The 15674-nt window shown below is 41.2% G+C and overlaps 1 protein-coding gene across 6 annotated transcripts in view; it reads right to left on the bottom strand.

The window, feature by feature from the left end:
- SMARCA2 (SWI/SNF related BAF chromatin remodeling complex subunit ATPase 2) overlaps positions 1-15674 on the bottom strand; it is a gene marked incomplete at its 3' end in the record, with an annotated part of 172636 nt that overhangs the window by 111136 nt on the left and 45826 nt on the right. For all 6 annotated transcript variants that reach the window (XM_082656489.1, XM_082656485.1, XM_082656488.1 and 3 more), the window contains 4 exons: positions 8742-8795; positions 3025-3155; positions 2735-2792; positions 772-872 (listed from right to left, as the gene is read on the bottom strand). In XM_082656489.1, coding sequence (XP_082512615.1) covers positions 772-872; positions 2735-2792; positions 3025-3155; positions 8742-8795 — 344 coding nt within the window. The remainder of the gene's footprint in view (positions 1-771; positions 873-2734; positions 2793-3024; positions 3156-8741; positions 8796-15674) is intronic.

The following is a 15674-nucleotide window of genomic DNA, read 5'->3' as shown; positions in this document are numbered from 1 at the left end:
CTTTAAAATATTCTATTTTGCATAGTGTTTCGCCACAGTTTTCTTTTAACACTAGAGCTACACAGGCGAAGAGCTGGGTAGGGCTTTCCTGGTGGTGCAGTGGTTGAGACCTAATGCAGGCGACACGGGTTTGAGCCCTGGTCTAGGAAGATCCCACATGCCGCGGAGCAACTGGGCCCGTGAACCACAACTACTCAGCCTGCGCTCTAGAGCCCGCGAGCCACAACTACTGAGCCTGCGCGTCTGGAGCCTGTGCTCCACAACAGTGAGGCCCCAACGGTGAGAGGCCCGCGCACCACGATGAAGAGTGGCCCCCACTCGCCGCAACTACAGAAAGCCCTCGTACAGAAACGAAGACCCAGCACAGCCAAAAATAAATTAATTAATTAATAAAAAGAAAAGAGCTGGGTAGGGGAGTCCATGGCTGAGCAGCTATTGCAACGAAGATGTTTCTCACTTGGGGTTCTGGGCGGGTGTTGGTGCCATTAAGGAAGGCGGGAAAGGCAGCCAGCTGGAGGGGCAGGTTCCACGTGGGATGGAAGCACGTGACACGCAAGGAGCCCAGGAACGAGGAAGTCATGAAGTGGGGGAGGGCGCAAGGGGGGAGCTGAGCAGTGGGACAGTCTGGTGGCCTCTGACGGTGGCGTTTTGGGTGAAGCATGGGCGTGAGGTCACCTTCCTTCCTTAGACAAACTTCTCTAAACTAAAGTCCATAAAGCGCAACCCTCACGAAATGCATCTGCAAGAGACAAAACTCTGAGAGACACATACTCGATGATCTGCTTAGCGTCCTTCTCGGAAACCTCTTCGCTGTTTGGATCCAGAAGTATTTTCTCTTCAGTTTCCTGCCTACTGGACTCTTCCTCTTCATCCTGGGGAAGGAACAAAGATATGGGGGTGATTCCGTTTTAACGAGGGAATCCCTAGGCTTGGCGATTTCTGAAAAGAGAGTGAATAGTATTCTACTTCCCAAGTGAGGTGCACACAACTGAGGGAGGACGTAAACTTAACCCTTACTTCCACCAGGCAATATCTACCTCTCCATCGCTGTTTACATCACTGAATGAAAGAACAAAAGGAACCCTCTGAGGATCCCCTGGAACCCTTGCTCCCAAGAATAAATATGTAAAAATCATGCCAGAAAGATGGATATCTATCATTATTTGGTCATCAGAGAGTCCTGTAGACCATATCTGCTCTTGCTAACTTGGTGACCTTCTATACCCTTCTCTCCAAAGCCAAATGAAGGGATCTTAGTATTGTCCTTGTCTCTGATGATGCCAGTGGGCCTTTGATGGTCCCACACGTCTTCACAGTGGAGAGACTGGAGCTTGTGAGCGCGTGGCCTTCTGTGTGTGCTTTCTGTGGCCACTTCACAGCCCACATTTCTGGCTATTTAGATTAAAACGGTCAATAACATGGCAAAGGATTCATCACCTCCCCACCTCGCAACTGTGTACTTCGTTCTGCTGGCCTGTGGAAAAGCTTCACTAAATACCCATAATGCCCACTACTACCCACTGGTGTTGAAGGCTGAATCTTTCCAGATGATCCAGGAGAATTTCCTTTAAAAGTAGGCTTAAAGAGAACCACGCTTTTCCATCAGGCTTGAATGAAACAATACGAACTGACATGATAGTAATGTTGAAAATCAAATCTATGACCACAGATCACTGAGCCACAAGGGGTAAACTGAGGAGTTGGCACAGCTCTTTCACATCCAGGTGAGCACCGAGGGGGGGACGTGACTCGCCACGAGATGGGGACCTGGTCTCCGGACCCCCAGGTCAGAGTTCACTCTAGTCCCAGCTCTCTGGAGCTGTCTGCAGTTGCCAGTCTCAGGAGGGCACCTGTGGGTTGAGCCGCCTTCTCTACCTCATCTCTGTCCCTCCCTGGCTCTCAGACCCAATGAGAAGATTCTTCCAACGGATCGTTTATGGGCCCATTCATCCGAGTAAACAAGAGACATTTTAAAAATTGATTTTGTAAGTTTCAAGTACCTCAGAGAAAGAGTAGCCTATTAAAAAAATAAAATAAAATAAAGCATGCCTTCAGAAGTATTTGCTTGTTAACAGCATGCTTTTTTTCTAAAAAAAAAAAAAAAAGTAACTTCTATTATCTTTCCTCTTTGCAAAAGCAGTAAGTGTCCATGATTACCAAGTATCCAAGATTACCATTTTAGGTTCTGGATATATTGAGTATTCCTTCCAGAAGACTGACAAATGTGGCTAACAAGTATATCCAAAGAATTCAAGGAAGAATCACATTTAAAGAAAAAACCCAAGAGGATCCATTAACCCATTAAACCAAGTGCATGTTGCCCTGTTGGTCTAAGTTTCCACACTTACAGCTTCAAACAGGCCCAAGGACTAAAGAACTTCAGACATTTTTAGGCTGTTAACCCTCAGTGTAAATGACTTAGAAGCACGGCATTGCCCTTCCCAAAGTAATCCATCTCCAATTTTCCTCAGAAGACCTTTCTACCATCTCCAATTTAATGCCAGCTTCTCTCTTCTCAGTTTCAAATAAATTTAGAATTCACCAAGCTTCCACATTCGCCAGGAGCCCCTGAGAGGTCACTGTGCCACTAGGCATGCACCAGCAAAGCTCTGTCAAACCCTCAGCCTCAGCTGTCACCCGATGGCCAAAACTGGAGGACGAAGAGACAGAAGGACACAGGTGCTTCCCCGTGAACTTTCCAGCCAATGAACTCCAAACAGAGATATATACGTACCTCCTCCTCATAATCAGAATCGCTCTCTTCGCTGTCCGATCTAGGGGCAACTTCGTAACTACAAGAAAAGGAGTGGGAAGGAAGAGGAGGCTTAGCTTTTTAATCATAAAACTGTGTGTGTGCGTGTGTGTGTGTTTATACACAAATATATGACACATTCTATATACAAATGCAGGTAATAACTTTAAGCAGTTCAGCAAAGGTCATGCTATTTTAGTTCCCAGATTCTACGAGGACCACAAAAACCTGAAAAGTCAAAGAACACCAATAATTCTGCTTTAGTGCCATACCCAGGATTCATTTCCAACCAGGCATCCAGCTGACTTGCTTTGGGTGCTTCTGGGCCAAACAGGACCTTGCCGGTTTCTGTGTGAGTCACTTTGACAGGGAGGTCACTCATCTGGCTGCTCTCATCTATGGGCTACAAAGGAGAAAAGACATAACACCGCTTCGGGTTAAGACATTCTCCCAATTCTGTGCTGGATGTTTCTCGGCCTTTTGGCTGCCCAGCATTTGAAACCCTTTCCCGCGATTAGAAATTTCATCACCTGATGAGTCCTGGTGGGAAGTGGGAGGTCACCTCCTACCAAAGAAACTGAAAACACCAGCCTCCCTTGCAGCAAAGGAACTACTGGCACAAGACCTAAGCTCCACCAGCTGGGCTCATTCACCAAGGCTCTGAATTAGGACCTAGAAGGAAGCGGGGGCCAACAGGCACACCGGTAGGAGGGCAGACAACAGTGGCAGCAGTGCCAGTGCAGTGGTATTGGCTGTGCCCACTCCCGAGGCTGGCCATGTCCTCACTAAGCAGCTGTAGGGTACACTACGGTAACATATCACTGAAATAATAGCGCAGTCCCCAGTCAGCTTCTCCAGGTTTCCAGAGTTCTGATGACTCACCCGATATCCTATTAATATGTTCCCTTCTTACTTAAATCAGGCAGAGTTGATTTTTGTCAGTTGCAGCTAAGAACCCCCAACCCCCAAATAATCCCCTCCAGATAAGGACTGCTGCAAAGTCATGGTTTCAGAGAGAATAATGGAAAAAAAGGAAAAGGTACTGTAATTTGTATCATCTCATTATGGCTGGTTTGGCTTCTGCAGAAACAACGTCATTTATCCAAAACCAAACCACCAGGTACCAAGCCCAACCATGGGGCCCTGTGATAAAGCAACAGGCTCTGCTCACTGGAAATCTAGCAAATTGACCAAGTCTGAGCTGAAGTTCGTTATTAGACTCTCAATGAAATATGGCTTGCTCAGAAAATTAAGAGAATAAGTGAAACTGCAGAGGCTGTGCTTAACCTACTTCAGAGAACAAATTGTTTAAAAAGGCCTAAAAATGGAGTAATCCTATGCAAATGAATGCTACTGATTACAGGGTGACTGTACTTCTAGGAGCAGGCCCCCAGGTGAGACGTTTAGGCAACCCATTAATTCCAAAGAATTTTTTCTAAATTACTCTCATTTGGAGTTACATTAAAATGATAGGAAAAGCAGTATACTGTAGGTTATCTTCTAATATCTTATAGGAAGTGACCACCTCCTTCCCCCAAAATATTGGTTCTTTCCCCCTTCTCCCTTAACAAAGCACTGTCAGAATAAGAAACAATATATTAGCAATTATCCACAAAAACAACCTTACAAAAAAGAGAAGGTTTACTCCAGACAGTTTTTCCTTTTATGTGTGCTGAAGCAATGGTTGTGAACACCGTTACTTTGCATGTGAAGACAACGCTTCTTCCTGTTAACGTAGAAGGTCATCTACAGGCTCACGCGATAAAGTAGGAAATCTACCATTCGCTACCATCTCCCTTGGAAAAACCATATTCCATTATCTTGAACTATTATAATGCAGCTTGTTTTATTGTTTGTGTCTTGCCTCAAAGAAAACTGGAAATCACTGTAGCTGGAATTAGAACTTTGGCAAAAACACTGAATGAGCACAGCAGAATGTAATCAGAACATTATTTCAAAACAAACCAGGTAAGACATCTACTTTGCCCACTTCAGCAAAGAGAAAACACATGTGTTAAGATTAAAAAAAGTGTATGTCACAGGCCCAAGATCAGGAGCTTATTTTCCCAGGAGACAACATGAGATAAGAGAGCTATCACACTAACACGTTAAATCTCTCCCTGTGTGCTTGTTAGTTACAGACTGATGTGAGGCATGCTTAAGTAAGGGTGGGTTTTTACAAATTAGAGTTGTTTCTAAGTGCTCTAATATATAGTATTCTTCCCCCGTAACAGCCCACTGAGGGTTTCTTACACATTAGACATTTATCCTGATCTTTTCTTTCCTTGTGATGAATTATAGTGGTTAAGTAACATTTATTGTTCAAGAGATTTCTGCACAGAATAGTGGTTTCAACCTTTTTCCTGCCACCAGGCTGTTCACATTCATAATACTTCTCGTGTGCACTGCAATTCCAGAAGGGGAAGAGACAACCCTCCACCCACCCCAATCCTCCAGGCAGATTAATCAGAATCTGTGAAAGGAGAAGGAAGTTTGAAACAAACGCCCTTCCCATCCCGCTCACTCCGGGGGGATGCCTGCTCGTGTGAATCACTGGCCAAGAACTTTTGAGTTTTCAGAGAAGAAAACATCCAATAAATCAATCACTGTATTCTCGTGATTCAGAATATTGAAAATACTAGGAAATAAAATTTAGAAATACGCCGCTGAATCTACAAATAGAGGCTACAGGGTAAGCCTACAGAAAATGGCAAAAAATAAGCTACCAAATACGCAAATTGTTTGGCTTACAGTTATGAAATTTCAAAGTAAATGAAGGAAACTGGGTCATATTTTCTGCTTCTGTATCATCGACGGGGAAAATGTAATTATAGAATCACTTAAGATTTTTCCACATTCTGTATATTCATAAACACATGCTTATATGTGCACAGACAATTTCTGGAGTGGTACATAAGAAACTTAGTATCAGTTGATTGGCAGTCTGAGATGGAAGATTACTTTTCAGTGTACCCTTTCATACTATTCTAATTTTCTACCATGCTAATGTACTACTATTTTTACTTAAAAATGAATAGCAGAGAGAAACCATATGATCATCTCAATAGATGCAGAAAAAGCTTTTGACAAAATTCAACACCCATTTATGATAAAAACCCTCATGAAAGTAGGCATAGAGGGAACTTACCTCAACATAATAAAGGCTACATATGACAAACCCACAGCCAACATCATTCTCAATGGTGAACAACTGAAACCATTTCCCCTAAGATCAGGAACAAGACAAGGCTGTCCATTCTCACCACTATTACTCAACATAGTTTTAGAAGTTTTAGCCACAGCAATCAGAGAAGAAAAAGAAATGAAAGGAATCCAAATCGGAAAAGAAGAGGTAAAGCTGTCACTGTTTGCAGATGACATGATACTATACATAGAGAATCCTAAAGATGCTACCAGAAAACTACTAGAGCTAATCAATGAATTTGGTAAAGTACCAGGATACCAAATTAATGCACAGAAATCTTTTGCATTCCTATACATTAATGATGAAAAATCTGAAAGAGAAATTAAGGAAACACTCCCACTTACCACTGCAACAAAAAGAATAAAATACCTAGGAATAAACCTACCTAAGGAGACAAAAGACCTGTATGCAGAAAACTATCAGACACTGATGAAAGAAATTAAAGATGATACAAACAGATGGAGAGATGTACCATATTCCTGGATTGGAACAATCAACATTGTGAAAATGACTATACTTCCCAAAGCAATCTACAGATTCAATGCAATCCCTATCAAACTACCAATGGCATTTTTCACAGAACTAGAACAAAAAATTTCACAATTTGTATGGAAACACAAAAGACCCCGAATAGCCAAAGCGATCTTGAGAAAGAAAAACAGAGCTGGAGGAATCAGGCGCCCGGACTTCAGACTATACTACAAAGCTACAGTAATCAAGACAGTATGGTACTGGCACAAAAACAGAAATATAGATCAATGGAACAGGATAGAAAGCCCAGAGATAAACCCACGCACATGTGGTCACCTTATTTTTGATAAAGGAGGCAAGAATATACAACGGAGAAAAGACAGCCTCTCTAATAAGTGGTGCTGGGAAAACTGGACAGCTACATATAAAAGAATGAAATTAGAACACTCCCTAACACCATACACAAAAATAAACTCAAAATGGATGAAAGACCTAAATGTAAGGCCAGCCACTATCAAACTCTTAGAGGAAAACATAGGCAGAACACTCTATGACATAAATTACAGCAAGATCCTTTTAGACCCACCTCCTAGAGAAGTTGGAAATAAAAACAAAAATAAACAAATGGGACCTAATGAAACTGAAAAGCTTTTGCACAGCAAAGGAAACCATAAACAAGACCAAAAGACAACCCTCAGAATGGGAGAAAATATTTGCAAATGAAGCAACTGACAAAGGATTAATCTCCAAAATTTACAAGCAGCTCATGCAACTCAATATCAAAAAAACAAACAACCCAATCCAAAAATGGGCAGAAGACCTAAACAGACATTTCTCCAAAGAAGACAGACAGATGGCCAACAAACACATGAAAGAATGCTTAAATTAACATCACTAATCATTAGAGAAATGCAAATCAAAACTACAATGAGGTATCACCTCACACCGGTCAGAATGGCCATCATGAAAAAATCTACAAACAATAAAGGCTGGAGAGGCTGTGGAGAAAAGGGAACCCTCTTGCACTGTTGGTGGGAATGTAAATTGATACAGCTGCTATGGAGAACAGTATGGAGGTTCCTTAAAAAACTAAAAATAGAACTACCATATGACCCAGCAATCCCACTACTGGGCATATACCCTGAGAGAACCATAATTCAAAAAGAGTCATGTACCACAATGTTCACTGCAGCTCTATTTACAATAGCCAGGACATGGAAGCAACCTAAGTGTCCATCAACAGATGAATGGATAAAGAAGATGTGGCACATATATACAATGGAATATCACTCAGCCGTAAAAAGAAATGAAATTGAGTTATTTGTAGTGAGGTGGATGGACCTAGAGTCTGTCATACAGAGCGAAGTAAGTCAGAAGGAGAAAAACAATACCGTATGGTAACACATATATATGGAATCTAAGAAAAAAAAATGTCATGAAGAACCTAGGGGTAAGACGGGAATAAAGATACAGACCTACTAGAGCATGGACTTGAGGATATGGGGAGGGGGAAGGGTAAGCTGGGACAAAGTGAGAGAGTGGCATGGACATATATACACTACCAAACGTAAATTAGATAGCTAGTGGGAAGCAGCCATATAGCACAGGGAGATTAGCTCAGTGCTTTGTGACCACCTAGAGGGGTGGGATAGGGAGGGTGGGAGGGAGAGAGATGAAGAGGGAAGAGATATGGGGACATATGTATATGTATAACTAATTCACTTTGTAATAAAGCAGAAACTAATACACCATTGTAAAGCAATTATACTCCAATAAAGATGTTAAAAAAAAAAGAAAGAGATAAATACCGTATGCTAACACATATATATGGAATCTAAAAAAAAAAAAAATGGTTCTGAAGAACCTAGGGGCAGGACAGGAATAAAGATGCAGATGTAGAGAATGGGCCTGAGGACACGGGGAAGGGGAAGCTGGGACGAAGTGAGAGAGTGGCATGGACTTATAAATACTATCAAACGTAAAATAGATAGCTAGTGGGAAGCAGCCACATAGCACAGGGAGATCAGCTCGGTGCTTTGTGACCACCTAGAGGGGTGGGAGAGGGAGGGTGGGAGGGAGGGAGACGCAAGAGGGAGGAGATATGGGGATATATGTATATGTATTACTGATTCACTTTGTTATACAGCAGAAACTAACACACCTTGTAAAGCAATTATACTCCAATAAAGATGTTTAAAAAAAAAAGAATAGCAGAGTACAAAATAAAATCAGTATACACAGAGAATGGTGCAGCAAGGTATGGCAGGGTATCATTCAACAGAACACAGCAGAAACGGATGCAAAATCCCTTACCTCTCCATCTGGTCCCAGGGCAGACTCCTCCCCCTCTGCATTCTCTTCAGCCTTCTGCAAAACAATGTCAAATATTACATGTAAACCAAGAAAGTGGGTACAGGAAGGACCTCATGGCAACTTGGTGGTATATAACGGTAATTCATTACTGCTTATCATCATCCAACAAAGCTTAGGAATTAATGCCTTTTCTTTGTGTTTCTCTTCACTCTCTGAGACAAGACAAACTGTGTACTTTATTGGCAACTTGCAGGGGGTCAGTGAAAGCTGGGTGTGACTCAGGCCTGACCCACTAGAGATGGCTGGACTGTGTCTTCCAGGACCCCAACAGCTTAAGATGTGGCAGCATCAGGACAGAGGTCAGAATCCCAAATGTCCCTCCCTGTGTTTGGCACTATGAAGACAAATCCTGACGTAATCAGCTCAATTTTCCCATTCCCTTAGCAAGTTGTCTAAAAATGTCCCCTCAAGAATGAATTCTGAACCGCTCTTGGGTTATAAAAATGCAAAATCATACAAAATTCTGTGAGTTCTCTGAATTTTTATCATTCTACCTAATTGGCTTTCATAATATACAGTATTTCCACAGTGGGTATATGGGGAAATTTGATGCAGATACTGTGATCTCATGAAAAATTCTGTCATCTTCCATTTCTTAAATATTCCAATAACTTAGCCCATTAACTTTTATGTGCCTCAAAGGCAGCCTAAATGAAAAGCTAGGATTATGTCACGTTTTGTACATACCCGAGAGAGCCTCATCTGCAAGAGACACAAAATAGTCTAAAATTTCTTACATTTATAACGACCTCTTCGACAAGTGAAATCCTTAACATCACCTTTACAGAATCCTTATTTTAAAGTTATTCTGTGTGGTGTGATTAGAAGAAAAACAAACAAACAAACAAACTTTAGTCATTTCTTTTATCAAGACATTTAAGAAAATGAGCTTTCCTCCCCTGGGCTCTTTAGTTAATTAAAAATATACATAATGATACAGAATCAATATTAATTCCACTTTGTTTACTTAAGGCATTGACTGTGTAATACAGTTTTGCTTCCCATGAAAATAACTCAGTTGTCTCTTGACAAAACAGCTTTTACAGAAAATGTTTAGTGGTGAAAATCCAGCCTTTGGTCCATACTGAGGAAGGGCAGTTCCCGTAAATGTCTGAAATTTTATAGTTGTTTGATAATTTTCTTGCAAAAAATACATGTATATAAGTATGCCAAAACACAAGGCAGAAAAAAATGTAGCACTTCTGCCAAAGAGTAGGAAATGAAATGCTCTCCTTGGTTATGATTTCCCAAGAATTTAATTTTCTATTTATGCCACCCCAAACTGAAAATATTTACAAGCTCACAAGAAATGACCATCATGGAAAAGCATCCCTATGTCTGGGCTAGGGATACAGGGAACAATGGCAGAAAGGCTCAGAAAAGGGACCATCCCCGCTACCAGCCTCCCTGAAGATCTCCTTTTTGGAATTCTCAGGCACTATATTCAGGCAACTCTTTTAATTAATGGGAGAAAGTCAATTAATCCCACCATTCTTTCCATACAAATCAGAAATTAGCTACAAATCTGGCCAACAAAGAAAATCAGATGAGACCATGAATAAGCCAATTTTCCAATATCTAGCTAGTGGAACTGGATCACTATTTCAATGAATAGTACATTAAAAAGCTTGAAGGACCATAAATAACAGAATCAAAACTATTCTAAAGAATACTCTTCTGTGAATCTGCTGTAGACTAGATAGGCTGCTATCTAAAAAGTGCCTCATAATAAGGCCTTTCCATTACTTAAATTCCTCTAAACTAATTTTTAAATTTCTATCTGGTATCAAAGTTGAGAAGCAATGTAATATCAGACTTAAGAAAGTCAGCTCTGGAATTAGAGGAACTGCGTTTGAATGCCGGCTCTGTCACTGTGCAAGAGTACTTAGCTGTGTGATCTCGACCAAGTCTCTGTGTCTTGGTTCCCTCTTCTGTAAAACGGGGACAGCAGCGGTCCCTACCTCACAGGGCTGCTGCAGGACTGGATCACTATTTCAATATGTACAATCCAATGTTACATGTAATATCCACTGAGAGCGTCAATTTCCACAATGTAAAAGAATCAGTGATAGTCCGAGGGCTATTCTTTTATGTCTATATAAAACTGGCTATAGCACTGTCTGAAAACTGCTTCATAAGGTTACGAAGTCAGGGATTTCTGTCTGTTTTGTTCACTCATGTATTCCCATACCTACAAGGGGTCCCGGCACTTAAAAGGCATTTGAAGGATGAATGAATGAATGAATGAATGCGCCAAGAACAACACTTTCCACTTAGCATACATGCAATCAATTAACATTATTTTAATTAGGTGACAGTATATGTGCAAGTCATAAAAGAGTTAAGAGCACACACGCGTTCCTCGCTGAACTGGTGCTCTGTGAGACCTTCCCTTGCGTGCCCTGTACTTATACCCAGTTCGGCTATGTTATTCTAGGAGGTGGAAGCCAGATGGCAGTCTACTCTACAGCAAGTTCTCCCATCATGCTTTGAATTCCTTCAGTTTGGGGACAATCTCTGGTTCGTATGCTTTCAGAAATCCACATTCTCACATCAAACTAGTGCTTAACCCTCAATTCTCTTCCGCTGCCAGAATTCCCTTTGTGTGTTGCTCAAGGTCAACTCCAAACAGATTGTGACCGGTACTACGATATTGGAGTAACCTGGGACAGACTCTGAGCACCTGGTGGGATGGCCTGCAGCTGATGTGGCCACGGCTGCCTGAGAGAATTTCATATACAGTGAATCTGTAGCATGTGACTGCAAACACATCCTATCAATGTTGCCGGCTGATGCCTGAGCTTATTTCCACTGATTAAAACAAACACAAAAAAACAAAACCGACTGCAGTTCATCCACTAATCAGGAATAAGGAACTCTGTACTGGCTTCTTCCTATCCACAAAAAGTTGAGAACTAATTACCCTCATGGAGGGGAGGGAGGAATGTAATTATGGAATCGGATGTGAAGCAAATTACTCCTAACGAAAGACAATCTGGCTTCCCGGTGAAGGCTGATGTCAATTCATACCCTTCCTTTAGGAATGTTATGAACAAAGCTATGCGCACAGCTATCCACTTTCCTTGCAGAGGCTGTATAAAATAATCAAAAACGCTGTGTGGAGGGAAAGATATCCCCAAACATGAAAACCCTGTGGAAGCTGAATTCAAGAAAATGGGCCTCACTGGGGTACTTTATGCAGATTACCACAACACAGGACACAAACAGCCTCACTCTGTAAAGAAAACAGCTTTGTACCAAATATTTTACAATCTATATTATAAAGTGAACACAGTTTATCCCCCAGCAGGTGTTATAATATGCTGAAACATCATTCAAATGTGTTGGCATCTTAAAGACTCATTCTGCTTCGAGGGAAACTTAAGATTTTCAGAAACCACTTGGGTTATTTTTACTGTCATTTAAGAGGACCTGTGAGCATTAAGATAGGTGATCAGGCAATAAAAAATACCCAAGAATATCAAATTAACAGGCAATTGCACATTACTTAAGTTGGGCCTTGCAGAGAAAACCAATTCCAACATTTTGACTCAAGTAACTGGTCAATCCAGTTAAGCTGGACTTTGATCCAAATTTCTGGTTTCACCCATTTTGACACTGAACTTATCAAATAAATCTAACCATCATGGCATCGTGTTCACCTACCTTTACAATAGTCACTACACTCAAATGCCCAGAATTGCCTTAGAACCTTTCTTTCACCTACAAAAATCTCCTTGTGGAGGCAAACTGCAATAAGCTAATCATCTTTGGGGAAAGGAGGTAAAAGAATTGAGAAGGACTGGAGAGTCACTCAAATTTAAAATAAATGCCTCAATAGCATTACTACTTGGCATTTGATGCTCTTTTCACTGAAAATTATACCGAGGGGCTTTTCCCTAATTGTTGGCTATCTTCCTGTCACTATATTGATCAATACACCATGCCAGAAATGTCCCCCTCCAATACATCACAGATTCACGTATAACAGTGTTTGATGAGAGAGAAGGAGAACAGAATAAGTTTCAGAAAGAAAGACCATGGTGAAAAAGTCATTTGACACAGCACTCCCCCATGGACTCTCTACGTTCTCATTAGTATCATGGGTTTCCAAGAAATGTCACAATAAATACCAAGGGTGTCGTTCTGTTGGTATACACCCCAGTGAAAGATTTGGGGGAAGGGGATTAAATACTTTATACTTTACTTTTGGCCTGAAGTCAATAGCTGGGGAAGCTGAACCTCTTAAATGACCAGACTTTTCAGCAGTAGGTGTGTGGGTTAGGGGGCTGGCATGGGCTCCCAACCACAGCTTAAGGAAAGACATACCCTAAATCTCTGTAAGAAATACCTTATTGTTTGGATATTATAGGCCAAATAATTAGAAAATTCTCTTTCTAGGATCTGGGGAGGAAGAGGGAAGCAGAGTCTGCCAAAAATAAGAAATCCTCATTTCCCACTGCAGGCCTCCACAGTCAAGGAGCCTGTCGTTGTCCTAAAAGACATTCTACCTGATAATATCTAATTGATCCTCACCTAGAAAAAAATGGTGGCCACTTATTTTCTCAACACCACAGAGAACATACAGTAAGGGGAAAAAGAAGATTTTATTTTCAGAAAAACCTATAACCACATTTCAACAATCATGATCCTACATCTATACCACAGAACTGATTGATAAAACAACTAATATTTACTGAGCACGTACTATGTCCCAAGGAGCGTTCTAAGTGCTTTAGATAAACTTTCCTAAGTGAGCCTCACGACAAATCTAGGCTATAGGTCCTGTTCCTGTCACCTTCTTACAGATCAAGAGACTGAAGCACTGGGTAACAGATCTCTTAATGAAATATCCTACAAGGGAATAACAGCAAATTAGTGTTCCATGTTTTCTTATGCAGTTATGAATTTAAGAGATTGCGTACAAACGTGCTTTAGACAGTAGTCCAATTTCGTAAGTTAGCACGTTCGATCCTATTTGTATACGACGCCATTTCAACCTGGAGTCCCTCAGCAGATATAAGAGAACTCGCAGGGCAGAGGATGGAGACCTCCAGGTCATGCTAAGTACCCATAACAGTGTATTCATCTTGTCACACTGCAGAGACTGCTGTCACCTAATCAGATATTTCAATACTTGAAAAATGATTCCTCCTCTAACACCTAAGTAGATACATAGAGCTTATTTCTTTTTCTTCCACTTCAAGGGCGTTAATGGAAGGCCAGGTTGAGATCGAGAAGTTTCAGAATGACTTATAAAGGTATACTTCATAGAAGCGGCTCTAATGGTGAGAAGAGCAAAACTAAGCAAGGTCCTGAGAGGTTAAAGGAAACCCACTCTATTATTCACTAACACCAAGTAAACCTGATCAACTCCCCAAGAAAGAAAAAGGCCTTCTCTGTTACACCAGGGAAATTCCTTAAAAAAATGATACACTAGTTTAACACTGAGTAAAAAAGTAGCCCTTTTCCAATTAAACTGCAAGGTCCACCATACTCATCTTTGACGGCACAGTTCTTGAAGTTACCTGTATCTTGTCCTACAAGTGTTGCCACCAGTTCAATGCTATGAGTTCACTGAGTAAAGAAGCTTTCTCAAAACAAAGATTTAGGGATGCCTTACTTAATTAGAAAAAAAAAGCAAAACAAAACCTGCAGATAGATACAGCATGATATTCACTTCTACGGGAAATGCTGAAAGGGACAGCACAGAGTTTTTAAGTGTCCACATGCAGGTTCCCTCCCTGACACAGAGAAGCTGGAACAAACAACTCTCAATCATTCACTCTAATGGAGGGAAGAAGAACTCCAGGTAATCCAGAGTGTCAAATAATCAGCTTTTGAAAGCATCCATTTTCTTTGCACTTGAATTAAGGTACATCTAAAATTGGGTAACTCACTCTGAACTAAGTCTTAAAACCCCATGAGACAGTTTTCAGGAAGGTCTAGGAAGGAGCCCAGTTTCTTTTTGTCCTTTCTTTATCCAAGGTCTCCCAGCAAGATGGCCCAGGAAGGAAACACGGCCTGATCTCCTTGGTCCTGCTGAGGGCAGGGGGAGCTCAGATGCGAGGCATCCTGAGAGCATGTCAGGGAAGAGGGAGAGGGCTGCTAATAAACTAATAATTCTGCACATTCCATCATGTGAGCTCATCAGCGGAAGATGCCCAGAGACAGCCACCAGGCAGACTGGAGTCGCTTGGGTACCTATTATTCGTTTGCCAGGAAACCAGGTCCCAGTTTTACTCCCCGCCTTCCTTCACAGCATTCATTACAGTTTATAATTATATACTTGGGTGCATAGTTGATTAACGTCTGTCTCTCTCTAATTAATTAAGAGGGCAAGAGTGCTTTTCCTCACCACTTGCACTCTCTCTCCCTCAGCATCTAGCATCCTGCCTAGATTATAGTAAGTGTTCAGTTAATATTTTCTGAGCAAATACATGAAACAGAAAGAATAAGTGCTATTAGCAAACCTGAAAGCAAGAGTTTGGAGGTAGAGAGTCAACCTACAGATGATGCAGTGCTGGCAGCATCAGGAAAAATACTGACAGGTTCCTGCTCTGTACAGATTAACATAAAAACAAAGGCATAATCATTACAACACAATTATGTATCTTTCTTTGCCTATGATGATATAACAATCTAATACTATTGCAGCAGTCCATTAATTAAAAGCCAGAAGCTCATATCTGAGCTTTTAATCACAAAGAAACACAGACTACGAATGGTAATACTAAAAACACTAACAGTGACCTTTTTGTGACAGTCTCTGCAAAATATGCCTCAGGATCAGGAAAAACTAAAATGGCCATTTCATGGGGTCCACCTATGGAATATGACAGAATTGTTATCTGCTTGCCACGTGCCAACGTT

The sequence above is a fragment of the Grampus griseus genome (assembly GCF_964374135.1).
Source record: "Grampus griseus genome assembly, chromosome: 6".
Lineage (NCBI taxonomy): Eukaryota > Metazoa > Chordata > Mammalia > Artiodactyla > Delphinidae > Grampus > Grampus griseus.
The sequence above is the reverse complement of the archived record's forward strand: the minus strand, read 5'-3'. Positions and strand labels throughout refer to the sequence as shown.